The 26,838-nt window shown below is 40.3% G+C and overlaps 1 protein-coding gene across 3 annotated transcripts in view; it reads left to right on the top strand.

Annotated features, from left to right (window-relative positions):
* The first annotated feature begins 1,786 nt into the window (after window positions 1–1,786).
* Window positions 1,787–26,838, top strand: part of Spice1 (spindle and centriole associated protein 1) — a 46,874-nt gene continuing 21,822 nt past the window's right edge. Inside the window, exons 1-7 of one of the 3 annotated variants that reach the window (XM_048422471.3) lie at window positions 1,787–1,893; window positions 9,645–9,740; window positions 10,443–10,490; window positions 11,376–11,519; window positions 18,734–18,836; window positions 19,675–19,781; window positions 20,729–20,844. In XM_048422471.3, the coding sequence (XP_048278428.1) occupies window positions 9,645–9,740; window positions 10,443–10,490; window positions 11,376–11,519; window positions 18,734–18,836; window positions 19,675–19,781; window positions 20,729–20,844 (614 nt within the window). In that variant the 5' untranslated portion in view covers window positions 1,787–1,893. Of the gene's footprint in view, window positions 1,894–2,013; window positions 2,124–7,020; window positions 7,044–9,644; window positions 9,741–10,442; window positions 10,491–11,375; window positions 11,520–18,733; window positions 18,837–19,674; window positions 19,782–20,728; window positions 20,845–26,838 lie in introns of those variants that run through there. The other 2 variants (XM_048422472.3, XM_048422473.3) reach the window with 2 other exon arrangements.

A 26,838-nucleotide genomic window follows, 5' to 3' on the forward strand; every position in this document is an offset into this window, starting at 1 on the left:
TTTCTCCACTGTGTTACTTTTGTGAAACAGTAATTTTCTACCTTTGTGTGACTTTGAGTTTTGCTTTACTTCATTGATATATTTGAATTGACTGTCTACCAATATCATGACATTATGATTACTAAAACCTTTATAATAAGTCTTAAATAAAATCAGGCATAGAATCAAAATCAAATTTTGTCCCTTTTATTTTGTTTTTGTTTGGTTATTCTAGGTCTTTCCATATTTTCACAAGAATTTCAGAATTAGTTTGTTATTGTTCTAAAGAAAATGTAATTTTCTTTAATATGTATAAAATACATAAACTCAAGACAAAATTTACTATATATATTATATAGATATACAATTTTGCTATTTATCTACAAAGAAAACAGTAAAACTAAGAAGGAAATAGAATGAACGTTATTGGTCTACTGTCTAGTTTTGTTTCTAAAGAGAAATTGTTAGTATCTTTATTTTTGTCTTTAGGTACGTCTAATTTTTAGATTTTTCTATATCACTGTTTTTGATCAATTTATTATCCACTTTGTAGTTTTCTTTTATGTGTGTGTGTGCTCACATTTCATTGAGTTTCTGAAGCTGAAGGAAAAGATGAAGTCTGTGGATAAATATGTCGGAGGACTGAAGAAGTGATGGAAGCTGATAGAAGTTTTCTTTTCCTCCTCCTTCTTCTCCTCTCTTCCTCCTCCTCCTCTTTCTCTTTCTTTTCTCTTTCTCTCCCTTTCTCTTTTTGTTTTTTCGAGACAAGTTTTCTCTGTGTAACAGTCCTAGCTATCCTGGAACTAGCTCTTGTAAGATCAGGCTGGCCTTGAACTCACGGAAATCCGTCTAGAAGTTTTCTTAAAATTACCAATGAAATAAGAAGCAAGACCATAGGCTGCTATGAGGTTAGAGAAGGAGATAAATAAGAAAGTATACCACAATCATCGAGGGGAGTGAGAGAATTAATGAAGCAGGAACCTGTAACAAAATGTTCAATCAATAGGGGCCTACCTAAAATTAATGGGCACGAATTTAAAGTCAGCACGGGCATTCGCCAGGTGACTGCAGCAATTTGGAGAGGAAGGGATGTTATGTTGACTAACACATCCACACCAAAACAGAGTGGGGAGTCTCCGAGGGCGGTTCCTTGCACCTAGATGACTGAATATACACCTATTGATCCATGTGTAACTCTTTCTTAACAATGAAAAGTCAGGAGCTACAAAGGAAGTTACCAAGTAAAGTCCTTAACACGATCAGCGAAGTTATACACATCCTGGTTCCAGTCCGCCAAGCACAACCATCAAGTTCTCTCAACTTCTACGCATTCGTTGCAATTTGACATACATCTTTGCGGAGCTAATTTCCTCGGTAGAAATGCTCTTTCTCCTTTGATGATCTACTTCTCCTTCAATTTCAGCTTTTCTGAGAAGTAAAAATATTCCTGTAGGGGCATTATCTAGTTTGTATGGTTCTTCCTTAGCATTTGCCACTGTTTCCACCGTAACCGTTTCTGTCAATAGCTTTCTGCTACGGTGCTATAAACTTTCTCAGGGCCGGGTCCGTTCTTAGTTCCTAGTGAACCCAGCGCGTTTGGCACACTGGTAGATGGTAAGAAATATTTTTAAGTAAACGAACAAAAGTGAAAACAAGTAAGTGCGGTATATAGACCCGCAGAGCTCCGAGTGGACGGAAGCAGGACAAGCTACAACACCGCCCCAGTCATTCACAGGCATGGCCTCTGGGACGCCTCCGAGGGGCTCGCCGGATATACGCAACGGCGTGGGGGCGGGGCTCGGTAACCCTGGCAACATCCCGGAAGCCACTTTCCGCGTTCCCCTGTGGCGGGCTCTGCGGTTCAGGAGGCTGAAGTTTTAGTCGGGGTGGAGGCAGCAGTCGGCCAGCGGCAAGGCAGGTTGGGTGAAGGGGGCAGGCCTGACGTCCGCGCGTAAGGCGAGGGGAAGCGGCCGGCGCCTCTGTCTTCCGGGTACTCAGCGCCGCACGGCAGCTCTCCTCGCAGAGCCGGAGCGCGTTTCCGGGGAGGGCCGGGTGCTCCCTCTGCGGGGCGCCCTTCCGTGCGCACGCGCGATCGTTCGGGCGCCCCGCAGGCGGCAAAACCCCGAGGCTGTCCGGTGTTCCAGGTGTTTATTGTCCTGCCAGGGAGTGGCAGAGTACTCGTGGTGTTGGGACAGGGCGTGTCCTTTCAGTACTGCGGTTAGGACTGGGTTTCGAAGAAGGGGCGGCTGGAGAGTTTGGGGCAGGCTTGGAATTGGGAGTCAGAAGTCTGAAGTTGCTCCCAAGGGCGCTTGGCGTTGTGTGAGAAGGTCGGAGCTTCGCCTTCGTATGGGAGGGCCCTTAAGAGTGGGCTCCATTAAAATCTCAGGAGGAAGGAAAATGAGATCTGTCTCCCCGTAGCTGGGTAAAATTGATGGCAGGGACAGTGTTTTGGTTGCCCTCCAGTTTTTCATACTGTTAAGGTGAATCTGGTAGAATTCCACCCCCGTTGCTCCCCCAAAGCCCGGAAGGGCTTCCCGTGGTCTTTAGTATAGCGCTCACATTGCTGTGGCCCTCAGCCTTCTTGACTTTTCTCAAGCTTGCCTCCCTTTCAAGACGTTGCTGTTGAGAGTGAACACAGTTCTGAAAATGGTCTTTCCCCCTTGCACAGAACATTTTCTTTCCACTCCTCTTATTCATGCTTAATCTTCAGCCTCGACTTTGTGGAGGGAATTGAGGAGAGGAGGTAGCTTTTCATCACGTGTACTAGGTACTTGACATAAAGAATCGACTATCTATGCTTACTTTTTCTATTTTTAACAAGTGGTTTTGTTATGGTCCTTTGCGAATCCCACCTCTGTGAGGGTATGGACTGTTTCTCTTGTTTTATTTGATGCCTGGCTCTTAGCAACTACTCTGAAGTTATTTGATGAGTGCAGTGGATGAATGAGGGAAAAAGAAACCTTACAGGAAATTAATAACAAAATTGTTCCTAGTTGAGATGGAGCAGAGTAGATAAGCTATGAATAACTGTAATGTTTTAAATATAATTTGAAATAAAAATTCCCTCCCTCTTAAAGAGTTGCATGTTTTGAGCCAAGCAGAGCTAATCCATTTTTAGTGGTTTAGCATGTTCCTTATAGTCAGTCAGTCACACTCTCAGTGGCAGTTTTCTGCTCTCTTCGTTATTATTTATGTCACTTTGAGCAATGTCATTACATTCTCTAAGTCGTATTCAAGTCATTTGAGAGAATTAATAATTGCCACGGATATCATCAACACTTAAATGAGACTTAGTATGTGTCAGGCGGGGATTTCCAAGCTGCTCCCATATTTAATCAGTTTGATTTTCGAGTCAGTGATAAAGCCCACAGTCGAATCCATACAGTCTGATTGCAGGCTGTACTCTTAGCCACTGTACCATGTTGTCTTTAAGCCAGTGTGTGCCTGGTGTAGCTGTGGGGTTAGTGGTGAGGCTCTTCATTAATGCTGCACATGCGTTAACATCGCTGAGGTTGTGCATGCAGTTCTGTAGACTACTTTTTTACATCGAACTTTTTCTTTTTACAGATGTGTATGCTACATATGTGTGTGTGTGTGTGTGTGTGTGTGTGTGTGTGTGTGTGTAAGTGAGAGTTTAATAACGGGTCAGATTTCTTTGTCACTTTATCTCTTCCTTATATATTGAAGTACGGTCTCTCCCTTGAATCTAGAATTTGCTGATTTGGTAATATAACTAGCCTGTTTGGGGATTGCCTACCTCTTCCTCCTGAGCCCTGAGATTACAGGGCTGCCTTACGTGGGTACCATGGATTAGAATTCGGGTCCTGTACTTTTAAGGCAAGAACTTTACCTACCGAGCCATCTTCTTAGCTCTACATTTAACTTTTTTTCTGTCATTAAATTTTTTAAATATAATTTTTTGGATATATAATTTGTCCGCAGATTCACTGCCATTTTGTATTTCTGCGTAGTATATGGAAGATCTGAGTGGTTAAAATATACCAGACTTCTTTTCTTTGAACAATATTATATTTTCTATACTTTAGAAAACAACAGCTTTGAGATATAATTCATGTGCCATAAAATTCATCCTTTATGTAAGTACATTCACAATTATACAGCCATCATCAGCGAATCTCAGAACATTTTCATCTCTCCTCCCACCCCAGGAGAAAACAAACTATACGCCTGCCTTCTTCCAGGAAGCCACCAGCACACTTGATATTCCTGTGTGTGCACCTAGTCTGTAGATTAAATGGCATCGTGTGATATGTGACTTTTGTGGTTAGTTTTCTCATAGTTAATATATTCAAACTTCATCCACATTGTAGCATACGCCAGTACTTTATTCCTTATTGCTAAACATTATCCCATTGTATAGCTATATCACATACATTTATACACTGATTGGTTAATGGGCATTTTGAAATGTTTCTGCTTTTGTCTATTAAATATGTTGTTATGGACGTTCATTTTCAAATTCTGTGAACTAATGGTTTTAATCTTCTTGAGTATTATGTGGGAGAATTGAGGTCATGTGGTTTAAATTTCTGAATAACTTCTTACTGGTCTTCCAAAATGCCGATATATAAATTTATGTTCCAATCAACAAACACATGAAGATTCCACTTTCTCCATAGTCAGTACTGGTCTGTTCCTTTTTTTTTTTTAATCATCCTAGAGTGATTTTTGACTCATATTTAATTATGTTGGTCATTTTAAAAAACAGGTCCTTTTACTTTGCGGGTGAATGTTTAGCCTGTATGTCTGCATGTGCACCACACGCTGCCTGGTGCCTTTGGAGGTCAGAAGATGGTGTTAGATCCCTGGAATGGAATTACAAGTGGTTATGAGCCATCATGTAGGTGGTGGGAATTGAACTGTGGTTCTTTGAAAGAGCAGCAAAGATTCTTAACTGCTGAGTCATCTCACCAGCCTCTATCTTGATGAACTTCTTATGTGCTTATTGGCCATCTGCAGTATTTTAGTTGAAGATGTCTTTTCAGTTTGTAAATTGGGTTGTTTGAGTAGTCCCGTTATGACGTTTCTTTGTATAGTCTAGATACAAGGTAAATAATTTGCAAATACCTTTGCCACTCATTAGTTACCTTTTCATTTTCTTGATTGTACCTTTGAGTAGTTTTTAAAAATTTTGGTGAACCATGCCATCCTCCCCACATCTTGGTTTCTTGTGATTTTGTCTCAATACTCCAGAAACTGTTGCTTGACCTGAGGTTCACAGTTATTTATACTCAGGTTTTCTTCTAAGAGTTCTATAGGTTTAGCTCTAACATTTTAATATATGACTAGTTTTAAGCTAATTTTTGTACCCTATATGAGGTAGGAACCTGATTTTTTTCACAGAATTACTGAAAATGATAATCTTTGAATTAAATTGTTTTGACTCCTTTGTTGGAAAATAACTGTATTTGCAGTGGTTCATTTAGACCTTTGCCTGTTCCATGTCTTGTTACATGTTGGCTATGCCTACTACAGGTGAGCGTCACAGTTGGTTAGCTCTTTACCCCTTAGTTTTCTCATCTTTAAAATGAATCAAAGTATTAATTTCTTTATGGAGTTCTTAGTTTTTTGTTTGTTTTGTTGTTGTTTTGAGACAGAGTTTCTTTGTGTCGCCCTGGCTGTCCTGGAACTAGCTCTGTAGACCAACCTGGCCTCAAACTCACAGAGATCCACCAGCCTCTGCCTCCTGAGTGCTGGGATTAAAAGTGTGTGTCACTACTGCCCGGCTGAGCCTCTTGTACTAGAGACACTAAGATGCGAAAGAGCTTAGAACTTGCTAGCCTATAGCGAGTGCTCAGCTGTCTTCACTGATGCTTTCACGATCTCCACTGCCGCTGTTATTGCCATCACCATCATAAAACTTAATTGTTGGTGACAGATGGCGCTGAGACGATTGTGTTCATAAGTACAAGACCGAAACCATAACCCCTTTTTTCACATTGTAAAACTTCATTTCAAAATTGAACAGAGACCTTAATGAAAGGCATGAACCTCCTCAAGGAAACCAGGGAAACACAGGATACGGGCACAGGCAAAGAGTTTCTGTATATGACTGTTGATAAATGCGGGCTGATGAGGGGTTCAGTGGGCTAGAGCCAAACCTAACACCTGAGTTTATCCCTGAGGCCCATGCGGTGGAAGGAGGAAGCCAACTCCCGCAAGTTGTTCTCGGGCCTCATACATGTACGGTGGCAAGTGCTCCTTCCTCTCCCCCAGAGGGCAATAATAATGCAGTAAAAGAATTGAAAAATGATGCTACACACTATTAAAAAGCTGCACAGTTGGAACTCAGAGAGTGAAGAAACAGCTTACAGTATGGGTAGAAGTCTGTTTCCCTAGTGTATTTCAGTTATTTAACAAGGGATTGATACCCAGAAATATAAAACTTTAAAAATCTAAACACCAAAAGAAGACATTGACTAATTGTTGGTCAAATGAACTGAACAGACAGTTTTCAAAACAAATACCCATGACCAATAAGTACATGAGAATAATGTTGAGAAGCTAGAGAGATGGCTCAGTCATTAAGACCTGTGTACTGTTCTTCTAGAGGACTGTGTTTGGTTCCTAGCATCCATGTAGGGTGGTTCATGACCACCCATAACTCCAGCTTTAGCAATTCTGACACCCTCTTCTGACCTCTGTGTGCATCCACGCATGTCTGGCATTCTCCCTCCCTCCCTCCGTCCCCCTCCTCCTCCTCCTTCTTCTTCTCTCTCTCTCTCTCTCTCTCTCTCTCTCTCTCTCTCTCTCTCTCTCTCTCTCACACACACACACACACACACACACAGTTCTTTAAAAAAATGTTCAGTATCTTCAGCCATCAGTGAAATGCAAATCAAAGTTACGTTGAGATTCTGTCTCACCAGAATGGCTATGTCATCAAGAAAAAACCAACAAATAATACAACAAATAATAGTGAGGACACTGGGAGCTGGAGAAGAGCTCATATATGTTGTTGTTGGGAATGTAATTAGTGCAACCAGTATGGAAGTCCTTCAATCTTGTGATCCAGCTGTACCGCTCCTGGGTACATACCAAAAGTAAGGATACCACAGCATACCTGTGCATCCATGTTTAATGTGACGCTGTTCTCAGTAGTTGTTATGGGTTCTACCTAGATGCCCATTAACAGATAATTGGATAAAAATGTGTGCAGGGGAGTGTTATTCAGCCACAAAAAGAATGTAATCAAATTATATGTGCAGGCAAATAGAACTAGAAATTATCTTAAATATAGACCCAGGAGGGTAAATATTATGTTTTCTTTCTAGATTTAAAGAAAAAGATGTGAAAGTAGAAGGGAGGTTATTTGTAAAGAGGCATAGGACCAGTTGGAGGGGGTGAAGAGAGGGCAGTTGGGAAGTGATAGAATCAAATACATTATGTACATGAATAAAAATGGTGCACAAATCATTATATATATATGTGTATATATATATATGTTAATAAAACTTGAAATAAAGATAGATAAATAGGGCCTAGTCATGGGAAACCAAGTCCTATTTTTTTAAATATTTATTTATTTATTTATTATGTATACAATATTCAATATTCTGTCTGTGTGCATGCCTGCAGACCAGAAGAGGGCACCAGACCCCATTACAGATGGTTGTAAGCCACCATGTGGTTGCTGGGAATTGAACTCAGGACCTTTGGAAGAGCAGGCAATGCTCTTAACCTCTGAGCCACCTCTCCAGCCCCCAAGTCCTAATTGTTGATCTGGCATAGAGCTCAGTGTAAGGGAATTTGCCTGGCACATATTACGTCTGGCATCAATCTGAGTTCAGTACCACAGAAAAAGACAAAATAACGTGCTGTTTTCTAACCATTTGTGACTTACCTCCTTTGCTGGATTGTAAGCTCTGAAATTAGACACATGCTTAAAGAGTAAATGTAATAGAAAGACAATATAGAGAGCTAGTGAGATTATTGTAGAGAAGCACTGGAGTTTAGATGTCTTTAGTATAGCAGATTATTTTATTAAAAGTACTTAATGAAAGGGGAAGGCGGTGGAGCTTAAGGGCGGAACACTTGCCTAGCATGTGCTAGGCCCCATGTCTGTCTCATCTTCATTGTGGCGATGGGGGAAGAGGTGATAATAAACACTGTGGGCTAGTTGGAAATATGAGGATCAGCCCGAAAGTTATGTAATTATTGGTATGTTACAATTATATACATTAGTGATTGATGGAGTCACCATGGTCACATTAAGGAGAGAAAAGCATTTCTTTCTCCTTGGGATCATTTAACCAAGAGCAAAGACCAAATCTGAATTCTCTGCTCATGGTTTCTGTATCTTTTGTCCTCTGTTGAACGAGTGAATTTGTGCTTGCCTGAAGGCTATCTTGTAAGTCTGTCCCTGTGTTTATGTTTTGGTCTATATGTATGTGTGTGTGTGTGTGTGTGTGATTGTGTTTGTGTGTGTGTGTCTTGTGTGCTCACTTGCATCTGTCCATATTTCTGTGTGTCTATCTTTAACAAAAGGCTTTGTTCTATATTTATTGAACAGTACAGAAAGTATCACATGGGGAAAGAATGGGGTACTTTATAGAAATCTTTAACAGATTTTTATAAGAGTTTACATCACAGGCTCCCAGTGATCCTAACTGACCCAGGTAAAGAAACTACTGCAAACACCCTTGTTTATCAGCCATTTCCATAAATAGATTTTAGAAGGTTGCTTTCAACCTCAGTATTTGTTGCTTTCAGTAGAGGGTACACATTCATTGTTCTGGGTCAGGGGCATGAAGAGTACATAATTTGCGACCATAGCTCTCCGATTAGCTTAGACTGAAAAAAGGTGGTTACGTGGGAAATCCAAGGCAATTAAGGTTGACATTCCATTGTTCCCTTAAAGACAGGATAAGTGTACCCTAAGATAACAATCTTGTAAGTGACTTTCACTTTGACTGTGAGGTCCAGTAAAAGTTCCAGTCTCTTAGAATGTGAGATATTTTCATGTTGCATTGCCACAGTGGTAAAGAGGCTGTGGAACAGAAGTCAGGCTTGTTTTTGTTTTGTTTTCGCAGTCATAATGTATTGATCGCAAAAACCTTGGACTGTGAGTCTTTCCCTAGCTTTTCATGATGTTTAGTCCCATGGTGATTTTGATTGTCAGTTAATGCTGGTGATTTATGAAATCATCTCCATTCGGTGCTGTGTGAAGATTTATTAGAGGTGGAATCAGACTCTCTAAAGGATTTACTCCTCCGGAGTGAGCACGTGTGTGCCTGGTAGTAATGAGCGTTAGCATGCTTAGACCTGCGCTTTCCTTCCTCGTGTTGCCCAGTTCCTGGCATTTTTCTTTTAATTGTGAATGTTGTATCTGATGGCAGATATAACCATTTAAGTTTTCTATTTTAGGTAATAATTTCTATATTTCTAAAGTTCTTTATTAAGAAATAAGTTTTGTTATTTAAGACGTTTTTATTGTGATTTTTGGTTTTACTTTACTATTAATTGTAAAATGAGAAAACCAAATATTTTGATAGCCTACTCCTTTCATCATGATTAAATTCTTCTGTTACTTTGAGAATGATTTTGTTTGTCCTAGGTGTCCCCTTCTCTATGATGCATAAATATTTGTCTGTATTTCTTTTTTTTTTTGTCTGTATTTCTTAAAAAAATATTACTATTCCTAGATGTCATTGATCAGAGTGAATCGTTTTGGTCCCCGGGGAGGTGGAAGAAAAACTCTGAAAGTAAAGAAGAAAGCTGCAGTGAGGCAAGAATGGGATGTAAGTCTCAGAACAGTGAGTAAGGTCTTCTGGGGATGGACGCCATGGCTCTGGGCATGTGGTGTAAGTCTCAGGACAGTAAGTAAGGTCTTCTGTTGGGTAGATGTCATGACTCTTGCATGTGGTGTGATGGAGCGCAGCTGTAGTAGGCCCGGGGGGTTTCTGGATGTGTGTTTGATCTTGGAAGGAAGAGCAGGATATTTGCACCGCCTTCAGAGTACATATACTATGGGCAGTAACTTCTAGTTCCTTCCAGGAATTAGAATTTTAGTGAGATAGAAACTGTGTCTTTGGAAAAGATCCCTCTGCAGCTTGCTGCAGTCACCACACTTTGTAGGTTACCTCGAATATCCTGGTGAGTGGGCATTATAGCTTCAGTTAGGCTGACTTGTTTTGAATATATGCTGCCCTGTTTTAGTCCTTATTTTAAAATAAGAGAGTGCTTTATTTCCTGTATAACACTTAAAAATAGGTTATTTTCTAGAAGATATTTAAAAGTGATCTGTTTTAACGTTATAGAGACAATATTGGTTCCTTAAAAAAAAAGAAAGAGAGAGATTTTTGGTCTTAGGACTTTGAATCAATTTCCAGCTACTAAAACTCAGTAACTATTAATAATTTATAAGGAAATATTTTAAAAGCTCTCTCTCTCTCTCTCTCTCTCTCTCTCTCTCTCTCTCTCTCTCTCTCTTCCTTTAAAAGAATACTGTAAATGATCTAACAGTTCACCGGGCAACTCCTGAAGACCTGGTAAGTTTAACCCTGAAAAAGTCCTGGACTCTATGTTTTAGTTGCACTTTATGAATAACTGCTAAATTGTTTTCCAAAGTGCTTACATGATTTAAATCCCACCAGACTGTGTGGAGCTTCCAGTTTATATTTTAATTCTCCTCGTGGATATAAAGTACTGTCTCATTGTGATTCTGATTTGCATATTCACAATTCTTGATTGCTAGTCTTTTTGGTAGTTTGCATGTTAGCATGATTAAAACTGCATTAGATGACCCAGGTTTTGTTCGTATTTACAGTTCTGAGCACTAACACACTTATAAAGGTAAATGTCCACTTTTCTTCTTCAGTCACCCTATGGATTCTTCCCTTCCAACTGTTTAGGAGCTCTGGCTCCTATCTCCTCTGCCTCGGGACTCTCCTTCCCTAGATAGCATCATCTGTGACCTCACTTCCACATGGTGCCCCTTCAGAGCTATGCAAACAGTGCATCATTGACTTGGAAGTGATGCTGTTATCATGAAAGGGGTGTGCTTTGCCAAAGATGGCTGTGCTGGATTTGGTACCCTTTATATCGTGTGTAAAGTGTCGGCAAATTGATGTTGTAGCACTTGTTGGATGAGTTTTAACTTGTGAATTGAAGATTGGTAGTCTATAGCTGAAGTAGAAGTTAATATTTTTGTGTGGCTTTAGGTTAGACCTCCAAGTTCTAGATATTTCTCTCTTAGATCATTTTTTGAAGACTATCAAAGTTTTAGCCAAGAATGTACACACATGCATGCATACATGCACACACGTTGAACCTGTAAGGAATAAGAAGTTGTGAACTAGTTAAGTGGTCTTACATAGGAGCAGGCAAATTCTTTGTTACTGAAGACATTTTTTACAGTTTTTCCTTCTGTATAGGTACGCCGTCATGAGATACATAAGTCAAAGAATAGAGCACTGGTGCACTGGGAACTTCAAGAGAAAGCTTTGAAGAGAAAATGGAAGAAACAGAAACCAGAAACTTCAAATCTTGAAAAAAGAAGATTATCTATCATGAAGGAGGTAGTACAAAAATTTACTGTTTTTAGAGTTCTTTTTCTCTTGGGTTGACTTCATGAGAGACTCTAGTACTTACTGCAACCTTAACAGTGAGCTCCTTGGGGACTTTGCAGAAAATAGCAGAGTGGGTGGAGTCTAGTGCAGAGAGCAGCAGGGTGGGTGGAGTCTAGTGCAGAGAGCAGCAGGGTGGGTGGAGTCTAGTGCAGAAAACAGGGTAGGTGGAGTCTAGTGCAGAGAGCAGCAGGGTGGGTGGAGTCTAGTGCAGAAAACAGCAGGGTGGGTGGAGTCTAGTGCAGAGAGCAGCAGGGTGGGTGGAGTCTAGTGCTGAGAGTAGCAGGGTGGGTGGAGTCTAGTGCTGAGAGCAGCAGGGTGGGCGGAGTCTAGTGCAGAGAGCAGCAGGGTGGGTGGAGTCTAGTGCTGAGAGCAGCAGGGTGGGTGGAGTCTAGTGCAGAAAACAGCAGGGTGGGTGGAGTCTAGTACAGAGAGCAGCAGGGTGGGTGGAGTCTAATGCTGAGAGCAGCAGGGTGGGTGGAGTCTAGTGCAGAGAGCAGCAGGGTGGGTGGAGTCTAGTACAGAGAGCAGCAGGGTGGGTGGAGTCTAGTTTGCTGCCTTAAATGTTCTCTTCACAACTCATTAGCTCTGTAGCCTTAGATTATGTAACTCCTTGGCCTGGAATTTTTTTTTCCCCATTTCTCCTTCTCCCTTTCAAAAACTAGCTTACAAAGTAGCATGTTTCTTCTGTCATTGTCATAATACTCAGCTGTGGATGGTTAACTCCCACTCCACCTCCCCAATTTCCCCCTTCCTCCTGTTCCACCGAATCTTCTACCTCCAGCATTCCCCTTTCGTTTTTATATCACATGTATTCTTCTCACATTTTTTTCTAGTTTCATAACCTCCATCCACACTTACTCCCACCTAAATACACATACTTAACAATTAGAAGCAAGGGCCCACACATGAGGGAGATATACAGAGCTCATTTATCTGGTCTGGTTTACATAATTTAATAGAGCAGCATTTTTCAGTTCTATTCATTTGTTTTTATAAACTTTGTAGCTTCATTTTTCTTACATTAGCTTGATTTTTTTATCTTTAAAATCTTGGCTGTGTTGACAGGAGTGATGGGTGCATGCCTTTAATAGCACTTGGGAGGCAGGGACAGGCAGGTCTCTGTGAGTTCGAGGACAGCCTGGTCTACAGAGTGAGTTCCAGGACAGCCGGGGCAGTTACACAGAAAAATTCTGTTTCAAACAACAACAACAACAAAATACCTGGCTGTGCTATGAATTTTATTTTTTTTTTTGAAAAAAATTTATGTGTATGATGCTTTGCCTTCATGTATGTCTGTGCATCATGCGCATGCCTGGTTCTTGTGGAGGCCAGAATAAGGTATCAGATCCCTAGAACTGGAGTCACAGATGGTTGTGAGCTGCCAGGTGGGTGCTGAAAATTGAACCCAGGTCCTCAGGAAGAACAACCAATGCTCTTAGCCACTGAGCCATTGCTCTAGCCCTCCAGCTTTCAAAGAGATTACCACAGTCTTTGGCAAATACTGCTCTATATTCAGAAACTGCTGTGATTATGTCTCAGCTCAACAGAATAGTAGGGTTACCTAACAAAAATGAAATAAAATTAATTTTGTGTGGCTGTTGATCTAGATCATCAGCCATTTGCTTCTGGCTTAACCTTTTGTCTGCCTGGGTGTTTGAAGAAGTAATCAGATATGTCCTGTGGGTGGGCTGGGAAGTTAGAAGAAACTATAGCAGAGCGACCTTGCTTTCTCTTTTGAACTGAAGTCACAGTAAAGGAATGTGCTGTGTGTGTGGCTTCTTGACCAGGCTAAGCTTACGGTGTGTGCTTTCTGCATGACTTTTCATGGTGGTTTTAAGTCACAGGCTGCCTTTTGAGAAATCCCTTAGAGTTCTTAGAGCAGTGCTTCTCAATCCCTTTGGGTCAACTGATCTTTCACAGGGGTCACCTAAAACCATTGGAAAACACGGATATTTACATTATGATTTATAACAGTAGCAAATTTTCATTATTAAGTAGCAATGAAAGTAATTGTATGCTAGGGGTCACCACAGCATGAGGAGTAGAACAGTATTAAAGGACTGCAGTATCAGGAGGGTTGAGAGCCATGGTCTTACAGAAGTCTTATGAATCAGGAAGAACAGTATCTGCCAAATAAATGTTTCCATGACTTGAAAAAGGAACAGTGGTTTGGAGAATGTGACATTGCATCTTGTGATCTTGGACCACTCACACACATCTGATGTGTACCAGTTCTCATTGAAAGGCCCCAAAACCACAGATCTGACCTAGAAAACCAGCCAGCCTCTTTAGGAGGGGTCAAACTCAGGAATTTGGTTTTCTTTCTCTAGTTTTAATTTCCTTTCCTTTTCTTTTTTGAAGATTTCATTTTTTTTAAGATTTATTTTTATTTATTTAGTATACAGTGTTCTGCCTCCATGTGTGCTTGCAGGCCAGAAGAGGGCACTAGAGCTCATTATGGATGGTTGTGAGCCATGTGGTTTCTGAGAATTGAACTCGGGACCTCTGGAAGAGCAGTCAGGACTATTTTCATTGTTTGTCTATGAGTATTTGCCTGCATATATGCATGTGTGTCTGTTGCCAGTGGGGGCCAGAAGAGGGTGTTAGAGCCCCTAGAACATGTATGCATGTGTGTATGGTGCCAGTGGAGGTCAGAAGAGAGTGTTGGGCCCCCCAGAACTGAGTCACAGAGTTGTAAGTCACCATGTTAGTGTTGAGACTCCAGCCTGCTTCCTCAACAAGAGCCATGAGCACTCTTAGCCCCTGTTAACCACAGAGCTGTCTCTCCAGTGCTCCTGACTTTTCATAGTAGAGGTCGTGGGGAGAAAAGAGTACTGAGAGGATGGGTAAGGGCCTCAGAATGCTGCTTCCTCCATCTGTAGTGTGGAGATTCTCAGTCCTCACTGCACATGAGACATCATCACGGCTGGCACGCTCCTAAAGAGGCTAGGGAGACACTGTCCCTGGACTCAGTGCTCAGAGATTCAAATTTAGTGAGTAGCTAGGTGTGGACAGCTTCCTTGGCTGCCCAGGGTGTTTTCCTGCATCAGAACCACAGCTTTTGATGAGACTTAGATGTTTCCTTTTTGTAATGAATCTCACTTAGTAAGACTAGTACAGTGATCTTTGGCTACACAAACAATCTGCTCCAAGAAATGTGACAGAGGCTTAGGAGAAGAGGGCAAAGCAGTGGCTTTACTTGAGACCTGATCATAATTAATAGCCAGTATCAACATGATCAGTAATATTTTCCCTTTACTTTCTGCCTTTGTCAGTTTCTGTTTTAGCCATGGCTGTGGTGATCCATTATATCTATATACGTTATATTTACAAAGCTCTTAATTGCATCGACTTCAAAGATATTTCACCAAAGATGGCACTTTGATTCATAAGATAATGTAATATTATTGTAATCACATTCTAAGCAGTGCTAGCATATATGTTTTCAGTATATACACACCCTTCTGCCACTCCTGTTGGGTTGAGGAGTTGCTTAGATCTCTGTTGATATGTGTAACATGAAGGGCCTGCTGTTGGGGTTTCTGTCCTGCCTGGTACCCCACAGCCGGCAAGCCCCCAAGAAAATCACATAGAGATCTCTATAAGTTATAAAGCTGATTGGCCCATTAGGTCAGGCTACTTATTAGCTCTTGTAGCTTATATTAACCCATTATTCTGATCTATGTTAGCCATGTGGCTCAGTACCTTTTTCAGTGGGGCAGATCACATCCTGCTGCTTCGGTGATCTGAGCAGGAGTGGGAGGAATCAACTTCCTCCTTCCCAGAATTCTCCTGTTCTCATTGCATCATTTCTATTTCCTGTCTGGTTTTCCTGCCTGGCCTATACTTCCTATACTTCCTGCCTGGCCAATCAGCATTTATTTAAAACATGATTGACAGAATACAGACAATTCTCCCGCACCAGATATGCCTGCATATTTCAGAAGACAATAAGTAGAAATAAATTTATCTTTTTAAAAAAATGTCTAAGCGGGGTATAGTTTTGACATAACTTGTCTATTGATTATTTTATTTGTGGACACTGATGTTGTTCATTAGAGTTAGTTTAAGCTTCTGGAAAGAAAAGGACTCAAAATACTGTAATTTAAAGAAAGCACAGATGTAGTTCTCTGTGGGAGAGCTCAGCAACAGCTGGTGGAGGCTCTGCACTATTCGTTAGTGTGGGACTGAGTACAGAGCGGCTGTAACGCGTCCTTCGGTTGTGTGCAGCTCATCAGCGAGTGGGCGTAGACAGGATCTGCTGTTCCTTTTGTGCCAGCCTGAGATCTGGATTGTGCTTGTTCCCCAGAACATTATTGCATGGCCGTTCCCATAGTCAAAGAGGGGTGGGAAATTAGCTGCATCCTTGACTAAAATGTAGGAGTTGTGCTTTTAAAGGCGATATTGGGGATTAATAGCAGAGTGTGCCACTCACAGATTGCGTCTTACTTTGCCACTATAAATAATGCAGTGGATATTGAGTATGTTTTTGGGTACAGACTTGTTTCTTGATGAATTATTGACAGAAGTACTAAGTCAAGGGCTTTCGCTCAGTATTAGAGCTCTTAAGATGTTTCAGGGTTTAATCCCAATATTGGGAATAAAAAAAGAAAAAGTTAGAGTCAAAGAGTATGTGCCTACGTTTTTCTGTTTATGGTGTTTGTATGTAAAGAATGTGATAGGACCACAGGCAAATCCATGATGCAGTGGGACAGTATGGTGGTCACGATACTAGAAAAGTTGTAGCACGACTAATAAAAACCCAGAGACAGAAATTGAGGTTCAACCGAAGGTCAGAAAAACAAAGCAGCTAGTCACTGACTCTTACCTCAGTGTCAGTCCAAAAATGACGATCATATCTACAGGAAACCTTAGAATGAGACTGAGCCTGAGAGCTGTCTCTTCCCATTTTATAATATTCTCTAGGGCTGGGATTAAGGGTGTGCATCACTAATACCTGGTTTCTATGGCAAGCTAGTGTGGCTACTGGAATCAAAGGTGTGTGTCATTGCTGCCTGGTCTGTAAGGCTGGCCAGTGTGGCTGGTTTACTTTTCTGATCTTCAGGAAAGCTTTATTTGTTAGAATACAAATGAAATGCCACTGTAAAAAATTATACTAGAACAAATGGAATAAAATTTAAACACATTTCCTAGTGGTAATTTGAAGAGTTTACGACTTTTTGTTTTTAAGATATTATCCTCTGTCAGAATAAAGAACTGACAGAAAGTAGAGGAATGATCTCATTAATAACCACATGGGGGTTGGAGAGATGACTTAGCCATTAAAGGCTGGGCTAACAACCAAAAATAACCACATTGATGCCTGGTGTTAATTATAATGAGATCTCAAATAAAACCCGTGCTGTGTACCATTGACACAGTAGGAAACTAAGTTTAAAGAGGTTGGGGTTTGTTTGCTATTTCTGGTGTGGACCTTGAACCAGTATTCTACACCGTGTGTGCTCTTGGCCTTGTGCAGTTCTACAGTTTACTCTGGAAGGAGCTAGTTCAGTACTTACTGTCAGTAACTGACCTAGCTGACCCAGGTGGGCATAGCAGCAGAAGGGATAACATAAGAATGCAGCTCACTTTTCTCTTTGTATCTTAAGATAGTAATTGATGTCATTATTTCTATGTTATAGAGAAAATCTAGGCAGAGTGTTTGTTATTAGATGCTGACTTGAGTCAGTGTTGGAAATGGAGTTGTCTTGATTTTAATATTCTTTTCAGCTTAAGAATGACATCTGGTGGTGGTAGAAAGAACTGATTCCTCTTTAGCGTATGACTTCGCTTATATGTCTATCAGAATCCTTCAAAAGAAAGTGCGTAATTAGAGGCACGACTGTAATGGTGCTTTCGTGTAGCCATCTCTCTATGATAAAACCCCACCTTGTTTACAAATACCTAACCATAGCATTTTTTGTTTAATCCTTAAACCTATACCTTGTTTTTTAAGTCACAGACCGTGTATGACCTGTTAATGGAGCATCAGAATACTTCAGTGATGGGAACACCTTTGAGTTAATGGCTCAAAGATTCTTATCTTTTTTTTCCCCCGATGATTAAATTGATAGCGATTCTGTATTGATTGCTGATCAATCGCTATGAGCACCAAAGGGACGTGAACCCAGGTCCTCTGGCACAACAGGAGCGTTTGGTGCTCTTAGCTGCTGAGCCACCGCTCAAGCTGCTAAGATTCTTATCTTTTATCTGTGCTTTTTAAAAAATATTTATTTATTTATTTATTATGTATACAATGTTCTTTCTGCATGTATGCCTGAAGACCAGAAGAGGGCACCAGACCTCATTACAAATGGTTGTGAGCCACCATGTGGTTGCTGGGAATTGAACTCAGGACCTTTGGAAGAGCAGGCAATGCTCTTAACCACTGAGCCATCTCTCCAGCCCCCTAATCTGTGTTTTTTAAACTGTATATTATTATTTACTAATGGGTTATGAAATCAAATAAGTGGGTGATAGTCATCACTTAAAACTAGTATGAAATATAACTTAAAGTCATTCTCATGTGGAAATCCTGTGTAAAAATCTCACTTTAAGGGCTGGAGAGATGGCTCAGAGGTTAAGAGCATTGCCTGCTCTTCCAAAGGTCCTGAGTTCAATTCCCAGCAACTACATGGTGGCTCACAACCATCTTTAATGGGGTCTGGTGTCCTCTTCTGGCCTGCAGGCATACACATAGACAGAATATTGTATACATAATAAATAAATATTTTTTAAAAAGAAAGAAAAAAGTCTCACTTTAAGAAGTGTGTATGTCTTGGGAGACAAACTGGCCCCTCCCCTTGCTCATTGCTGTAAGGGGTGAACTAGCCAGGGCAGTGCTGGAGAGCTCATCCTGGTGGTGAGGAGGGAGAATGGGGGAGGGAGGGGCAGCGGGCTGACCAACCCTGCGACTACCCAGGCCCAGAACCACTACTGACTACTGTAGTAGCTCCATCTACTATCTAATGAATATTGCTATTGGAGGGTTTTAGGATGGTCATGGCCCATGGTTAAGAACAAATCCAGCAACCGCAACCAATAAAGATTGATATTTAAGCTTTGAAAACATCGTGTTTGATGCCTTTCCTTAGTCCTTTTCCTTAGTGATTTTAAAGTAAATGTATTTTCTCTGAACAGTATTTTTCTGAACATGTGTGTAGATTCTTTCCGATCAGTACCAGATGCAGGATGTGCTGGAGAAGTCTGATCATCTAATGGCCGCAGCCAAAGGTCTGTTTGTTGATGCTCCTCGTAAGCGCACAGGTGAGCGATCACTCCACTCAAACCTTCTCTTCTGTCTTAAACCCAGCTTGTAAGTGATTAGAGGAATCCAGCCTGTTTTCAGGAATTGTATTCCTGCTACATGTTCTAGCAGAGTAGAGCCATAATTTGTTTGCTCTTCACCAGGAATATGAACTATTTCAAATTATTCATCTAAGGGAATTATCCATTAACATATGGTATAAAATACAGTATTTTGTAATTATAGAACTTGGCTTAATTTTCAGTTTATTAGTATGCCACATAATTAAAGCATGTATTTACTTGTAGTTTGAATAAGCTTAACTTAAAATCCAAAGCAACTTCAGTTTCTTGCTCAAAGAAACTTTGCTTTTCTTTAGTTACATAGGATTATACCTACCCTACCCCCACCCCCAGGGTCCATGTAGCCAGGACTGGCTTTGAACTCGTGATCTTCCTGCCTCTTAACTTCTGAGTGCTGGCATTATAGGCATGTACCACCAATCTCAGCTTCAACATTATATCATAATCTGTATATAACTTGTTTAATCTTTCAGAAACACATGATTTATTTTTAGTAGAGTTTGAATTCCGGGTCAGCCATTTATTAGAGTAACTCTGGACTACTTACTTAATTTCTCCAAGTTTCAGTTTTCTGATCTGTAAAATAATAGACTATGTCTCATGGAATTTTGCAAAGGTAAAAATGAGTTTAGATATGTGTTTGGTTCATGTACATACATGTAATGGAGCTGCTCTTTGAGAGTTCCGTGAAGTGAAGGGAGCTGTGGCAGAACAGAGCTTGTGAAGCTTGTTTAAGCAGATGAAATAAATCATAATGCCTTGTGTCCTTCTGCAGGGTTTCCAAATGTAACCATGGCTCCAGATTCCTCTCAGAGTCCCATTGGAGTGATTCAAGACCCTGTCTCTCAGACTACCCTTAATGAATCTCTCATAGAGCCTCAGGTAATGCATTGCACTCCCAGCCAAGTACCTATGCTGAAATGAAGTTCAGCTTGACCTAGGCTTAAATGTCACCTCCTCCTGTCAGCTATAAAGAGATAGTAGAAAAAGAAAACTGACAGGAGATTGGGAAGACAACCTTGGTGTCATCCTGAGGAATACTGTCTACTTTTGAGACAGGGTCTCTCGTTGGTCTGGAGTTGAACAACTAAGCCTAGACTTGCTGGCAAGGAGCCCCCAGGATCTCCCTGTCTCTGCCTCCACAGTGCTGAGATTAAAAGCATGAACTGCTGTGCCTGACCCTTTATTGTGAGTGTGCTGGGTCTTGGACTAAATTTCTCATGCACATAAAATCCTGTCAGCCGTAGAGGAGGGGAACTGGTGATGGGTAAGGTGTAATGAGTCAAAGAAGGAAAGGAACGGTGGAATTGTCTTTTCAGGAATAAGTGCGCTGACACTGACCTTGTAGAAAGCATTTTGAGTGGAGTGGCAGGACACAGGCAAAGTTGCAGAGCATAGATGGTGCATGCAAAACGGGAAACGATTCCTTAAAGAGATTATGGTGCCAGTGTTGGTTGCTCAAGCGTGAAATGCTAGCACTAGACAGCTGAACAGAAGCAAGTGTGAATTTGGGTCAGCCTCAGGTATGTAACAGATTGAATTAGCCTGAGCTAAACAAAAACAAAAGACGAACAGGAGATAGTATCTCAGGGTGGGCCCAGGTTTAGTTTTAAGAAGGGAAAGGTTTTCTTACCTTTAAATACTGACAGCTGAAGGGAGCAAGGGCCGCTAAAGATGTTAGAAGGACTATTATTAGGGGAAGAGCTGAAACGCTTTGGTATTTAAGCACACATATCAAGGGTTAGCCTTAGGAGGAGAAATTTCTGTCATGACAGAAGGATGAGTTAGCATATAATCAAGTTGTGCTGCTGGTTTTATTGTTGAGCTAGGCTCTTAATGAAGTAGATGATGAAGGAGAAGAGAGCACTGCTCACAGCCAGTCCGAAGACAGCGAGAGCGAACTGCCTGACTCCCTCGGCTCGCAGTCTAACAGGAACACAGAGAGGTATGTGGTGTGCATTCGGCTCTCACAGAGGAGGCGGTACATGCCATGAAAAGTCATTCCAGGCATGCCAGCGTGTATTTTTGTTATTGTTGTTTGTTTTTGAGGCAGGATCTCTCTATGTAGTCATCCTAACTGTCCTAGAACTGTAGACCAGGCTGGCCTTGAACTCACAGAGATCTGCCTGCCTCTGCCTCCTAAGTGCTGGGATTAAAGATGTATGCCATCACTCCTGACTTTTCTGCAAATTTTCTTAAATTTAGGGTGTTCTTGCTGGGCAGTGGTGCCATATGCCGCTAATTCCAGCACTTGGGAATCCAAGTGGATCCTATGTTTCCCTTTGTTAATAAGTGTGGATTTTTAAATTTGTTTTAGAGGAGTGTTTTAACATTTTTCTTAGGTAGGGCTTATTTATTTCTTGCTCAGCTTATCCTTTTATTTGTTTCTGTTAGATGGAATTTTTTCTTTCACTACATCTTGTTTTTCCCTGTGTGGTTAGGGAATTGGGGGCCTTGTGGGAGCTACCCTTCCTGATCTTCCTCCTAGGCACCCTTCCCTATACCTTTCAGCCTGTTGGCATTCATGTTTCTGCAGGCCCGTAATTTCTGCTTCTTACCCCAGTGTCCAGCTATCTCACTGAATCTTAGTAGTGAGTTCTAGAAGCAGTTCTCCAGGTCTGTGTCTTACACCTCCTCTTTTTAGTATGTTACTTATAGGACGGTGTGAATTAGTAGGCATCTCTGCTGTGTTCTTTATCTTATAACAATATGCTTGTTTTGATAGGGTGTGTGTGGGCTTGTGCACTGGACCCTCCCCATCATTTCTTTGGGTTGACCTCTCTTAAGATTGCATTGGTTAATAGTCTATTTTCAAAGAATTGGGCTCCTGGCTTATTAACTTGAGCTAATTTTTTATTTCTCCCCCCTCAGTTTTCCCTTTTACCTTTTTTCCTTTGTGCTTAATTTTTTTGCCTCTCAACTTAGTGTTGTAGTATTTTTTTTCAGTTGACAAAAATAAATGGATTATTTTAGAAACGAGATCATTTCAGTTGATTTTTGTGCTTTTCCCTGAGAGTTACCTATACTTATATAATTAAAGATAAAATAAAACAAAACTGCAGACGCTCCCTGTCATTTCTAGTGTAACCACACTGTGTTCAGGCTGTGGTCTGTCATCTTTTTTCTTGTGGAACTTGGTGATGCTTTCTTTATGAGCTGTCTATGATCACATTTCAGTGAGTATTCCATGTACGCCCTTGAGAAGTGGCTGTGATTCTATTGGAAGGTAAAACATTCTGTGTATACATCATAGCACCTACCTTGCTGAATGTTTTATTTCTTCTGTCTCTTTAGTTAATTTTGCCATATTATATACCAAGAGTGATGTATTAAAGACTCCTAGTTTTGGTGTGCTTCTGTTTTTCTTCATATTTCTTGTTTTAGTATACTTAGTTGAAGTTTAATACATTTTTTGTGGCACTGATTGCTATACTTGTAGAACATGTATGTCTATAAATGCTGTATCATTATTTTGAGCAATGAATTTTAGGATTGTAATCTCCATTGTTATGTTAAATGCCTTTTGGTCCAATCTGTTTTGTCTGAGATTGGGAATAAAACCTCTACTTCTTTTTTCTGATTGTCTCCATTATCTTTGCTTTTTACATACAGTCATTTATATTTAGCCTTTTGCAATTATTTTATATTCCTTGTGTTCCTTGTATTCAGTGGAGAGTGTGTATGGCCTTCCTAGTCAATTTGGAAATTCTAGCTGGTGAAGTAAGCTTGTAACGCTGGTTGATATAGTTGGTGTTAGATGTCAGATTTGCCATATTCTCTCATAGTGCTGTGCATTGCACTGTAGCTATTGCTTTTCCTTTTTGTTGTTGGTTTGATCTTACTGTGAAACTCAGGCTGGCCTCAAACTGTCAACTTAGGCCTTAACCTCCTACCTGCTAGGATTGCAGGCTTGCACACTGGTTTTTTCTACATATTTATTGTTGTTCTTTGAAAGCTTTGGTATTTAGGAAGATTGTAGATGACTACTTTTGTGTATGAACCTTTTTATGGGCCTACTTATTACTGTTCTTACTTATTCTTTGCTGTTAGCCATGTGCTTTCTTGATTTTCCTTTGCACGTTTCTGTTGAACTGAGTTGTTCCGCGTTTCTCCCCGTATTGTAGTTGTTGCATCCTTAGTTCTGAACTGACAGAGCAGAAAGCTTTGCACACTGTGCTTTCCTATATGTCTGGACTTTTTTATCCTACAGCCATGAAATAATTAAGTGATCATCCAGTTCTTTCATGTTTCCTTGATTGTTTTGTAGTTCAATCTTGCTTAGTTAAAGCCCATGCTGTTGGGCCTGTGAATAGAATGTTCCTTGAATTCTTTAGACATTTTTATCCCTCCCCCCATTTTTTTTCCCTCACAGAATACATCCTGTTTACGGATTCTCCTCCCTCCACTCCTCCCAATTGGATCCACTCTCTTTCTGTTTCTCATTAGGAAACAAACAGTCTTCTAAGAGATAATAATACAATTATTATAAATTGTAATATACTGTATTATATGTAATTTAAATACAAAATATATACTGTATAAAATATAATAAGATAAAAAAAACCCGATACATCGATTTGGACAAAGCAAACAGAAAGAAAAGAGCCCAAGAGAAGTTACAAGAACAGAGATTCTTTTTTTTTCATACTTCTTTTTAGTATACTTAATTGAAGTTTGTTCCCACACTCAAAAAAAATTCCATAAGAAAACTAAACTGGAAGCCATAATATATATGCAGAGGACCTGATGCAGACTCATGCAGGCCCAGTGCATGGTACCCCAGACTTGTGAATTCATATGAGTTTTGCTCAAGTGGATTTAGAGGGTCTTTCCACCTCCTGTTTTACAGGGTTCCCTGATCCCTGAGTGGGGGGATTTGGTGGAGACATCCTGTTTAGGTCTGATTGCTCTAAAGTCTCCCATTCTCTGCATAATATTTAGATATTTTTCTATAGCTTTTGTATTTGATGTACTGCTGGCTTTTTTGACAGTGCTGTTCACTCTTGCTTAGCTTTGTATGTTGCTCTCTCTGAAGTCTGATGCCATACTCATTGTCTTGCTTTTATAGGAAACTTAGTGTTGATTACCTTCACCTTAACATTTATTTTTCTGCCTTTAGACTGAAGTGTTGCTAAGATGTGTCCCATAGTTGAAGGTCCAGGTCAGTTTCCCCTTATCCAGCATGGTTTGCCCTTTAAGTTGTAGGCTTGTCGTTCCTGTGCCCATTGCCAGGTGCTAGCAATTCTGTTGATGCCCTGCTTTGTTGTTCAGTGACTAGTTATAGACATGGAGGATTATCTTCTCTCCCATTCATGTTCGTTTTCCTTACTGTTTTGTTGTCTTCCTAATCTTCCATTCTTGTGTTGCTTTCCTTGAGTTTCTCAATGTTCCTTATGAAATTAAATTTTAGTTGGATACTTAGTATTGATCTCTATTTCACAGGTAGATTTTCTTTAAAGAATCTCTTTCCTGCATTCAATAAATCATTTTTTCCTGATACTTATCCACTTAAAAATTTAATTTTTAGGTCAAGTGTGGTGACACATGCCTTTAATCCCAGCACTCAGGAGGCAGAGGCAAGTGGATCTCTATGATTCAAGGCCAGTGTGGTCTACAGAGCTAGATCTAGGACAGCCAAGGCCACTAAAGAAACCTTGTCTTTGGGGCTGGAGTGATGGCTCAGCGGTTAAGAGCATTGCCTGCTCTTCTGAAGGTCCTGAGTTCAATTCCCAGCAACCACATGGTGGCTCACAACCATCTGTAATGAGGTCTGGTGCCCTCTTCTGGCCTTCAGGCATACACACAGACAGAATATTGTATACATAATAAAGAAAGAGAGAAAGAAAGACAGGGTTTTGAAGAACCCTGTCTTCAAAAAAAACAAACAAAATCAAAAAAATTAATTTTTAGAATTTCTTACCCAAAGAATATGTGCACATATGCTTGCACACACACACACGCATACACACATGCATACACACACACACACACACACATACACACACACACACACTCATAACTGTTTACTGTCAGAAGTGTTTAAAAGTTTGTTTATTGTGCTGAGATTTGAACCCAGACTTGAGTTCAAAGGACTAGAGCTCTGCCTCTAGTCCTTAGTTCTTTGAGGCACAGTTTTACCCTGTAGCCCAGTGGATCTCTAGTCTGTCTCAGCTTCCCAAGTGCTGGAATTACCAGCATGCACAGCTACCATGTCCTGCCTTTTTGTTTTTTAACTTTTGTGAAGTAGATACATACAGCTCAGTATGCACACACACATGTAATATCTCCAAATGCTTGTGTGGTTCAATTCTATCTTACATGTTCTTGCAACTTTATTCTGATTTCTTCCTTGTGTTATCAGAGAAAGTTCTTAATTAACTGAACCATTTGAATTTAAACTTTCTATTTATAATATCAGTACTATGTGTATGTATTTTGTGATGTGGTTGAGCACTTCCTAGTCTAAGAGCATACCTTTCTGTCAGTTCTAGTGAAGAAGTCCCTAATCCCATCATTAAATAAATGGGAGGACTCTGTCTACCTTAAAATTCTTTTTCATATGTATTTCTGTGAAATTAGGAAACGTGATCTGCTTTCAGAATACAGTGATGGAACATGTCTGGGATAAGAGACATAGACATTCCCATTTTAAAGAGGAAAAATAATCAAAAGAAGAATGTAACAATAGTTACAAGCAACACTGAAATTCAGACAGACAAATTCCATTAAGTTTCACAGCCTGGAAATAATCATCTCTGGCCTGAGTCTTCATCATCAGAGTCCATAACTCTACCCAGGATTTCTGAGGCTTTCTTCTTTGCCACTGTGTAGTGGGAGGCCACTCATTTGTTCCCGACGGCTCAGACATAAAATAATCATACAGAAACTATATTATTTGCCATACTGTTTGGCCAATAGCTTGCTCTTACATCCTAAACTAGCTCATCTCCATTAATCTTTGTATCGCCACATGGCTGTGGCTTACCAGCAAGGTTATGTCCATCGTCTGTCTCTGGTGGAGGCTACATGGCTACTACTGACTCTGCCTTCTTTCTTCCAGCATTCAGTTTAGTTTTCCCCACCTAGCTCTACTCTTCCCTATCACAAGCCAAGGCAGCTTCTTTATTCATTAACCAATAAAAGCAACACAGGTACAGAAGAACCTTCCACACCATTTCCTCTTTTTTGTTTAAATAAAAAAGGAAGGTTTTAACTTTACCATAATAAAATTACATATAACAAAACAATTATCAAGCAAGAATTACAGTTACAACATTTATATCTACTTTATCTTTTATCATAACTAAGGAAAACTATAACTATCTATTCTTCAACTCCATCAAAGACTCCAGAAGGATATAATATTACCTAAGTAAACAAGAAGTACATTGTAAGCAACTTCTAAAACTCTAGAATTGACAGAGACTCCTTGCTACCTGGACACTCATCCAAAGTTCTTCTATACCATTGGGGCATCCATCTTCAGCCTACTGGCCCATATATCCAGCAGATTTTTCTTGAAGCAGGAAATTTCAAAGACAGTTTCACCTATATTGGCAGTTTGTCAGTCACTTTCTTCTGTGTCCTGCAGAACTTCGAAGGACCATCTCACCTTTACACAATTTCAGCAGTCATTTTTCTGTGGGTCTTGCATGTCTAGTTTATACAGCATACCATCAAGCAGTCCAGGCAAGAGCAATTTCTTGCCCAAATGCCTAACCAACACCATAAGGAGCCTCTTCAGTGCCCATCATCCTCTTGAAGTAGATTGGTGCTACCAGGATCAGATGTGTCTCATTGTCATGAAAGTCTAAGTTCTTAAGACATTTTAAATGCCATATTCTGTAGTCATTGAAAAAATTTGAAGAATAACTATCTATCTGAAATATATCTCTGTACATCTAGATAACCTAGCTAACATGACTACAAGCTTGACTAT

Source organism: Myodes glareolus, chromosome 2, assembly GCF_982192425.1.
Source record: "Myodes glareolus chromosome 2, mMyoGla1.1, whole genome shotgun sequence".
NCBI lineage: Eukaryota > Metazoa > Chordata > Mammalia > Rodentia > Cricetidae > Myodes > Myodes glareolus.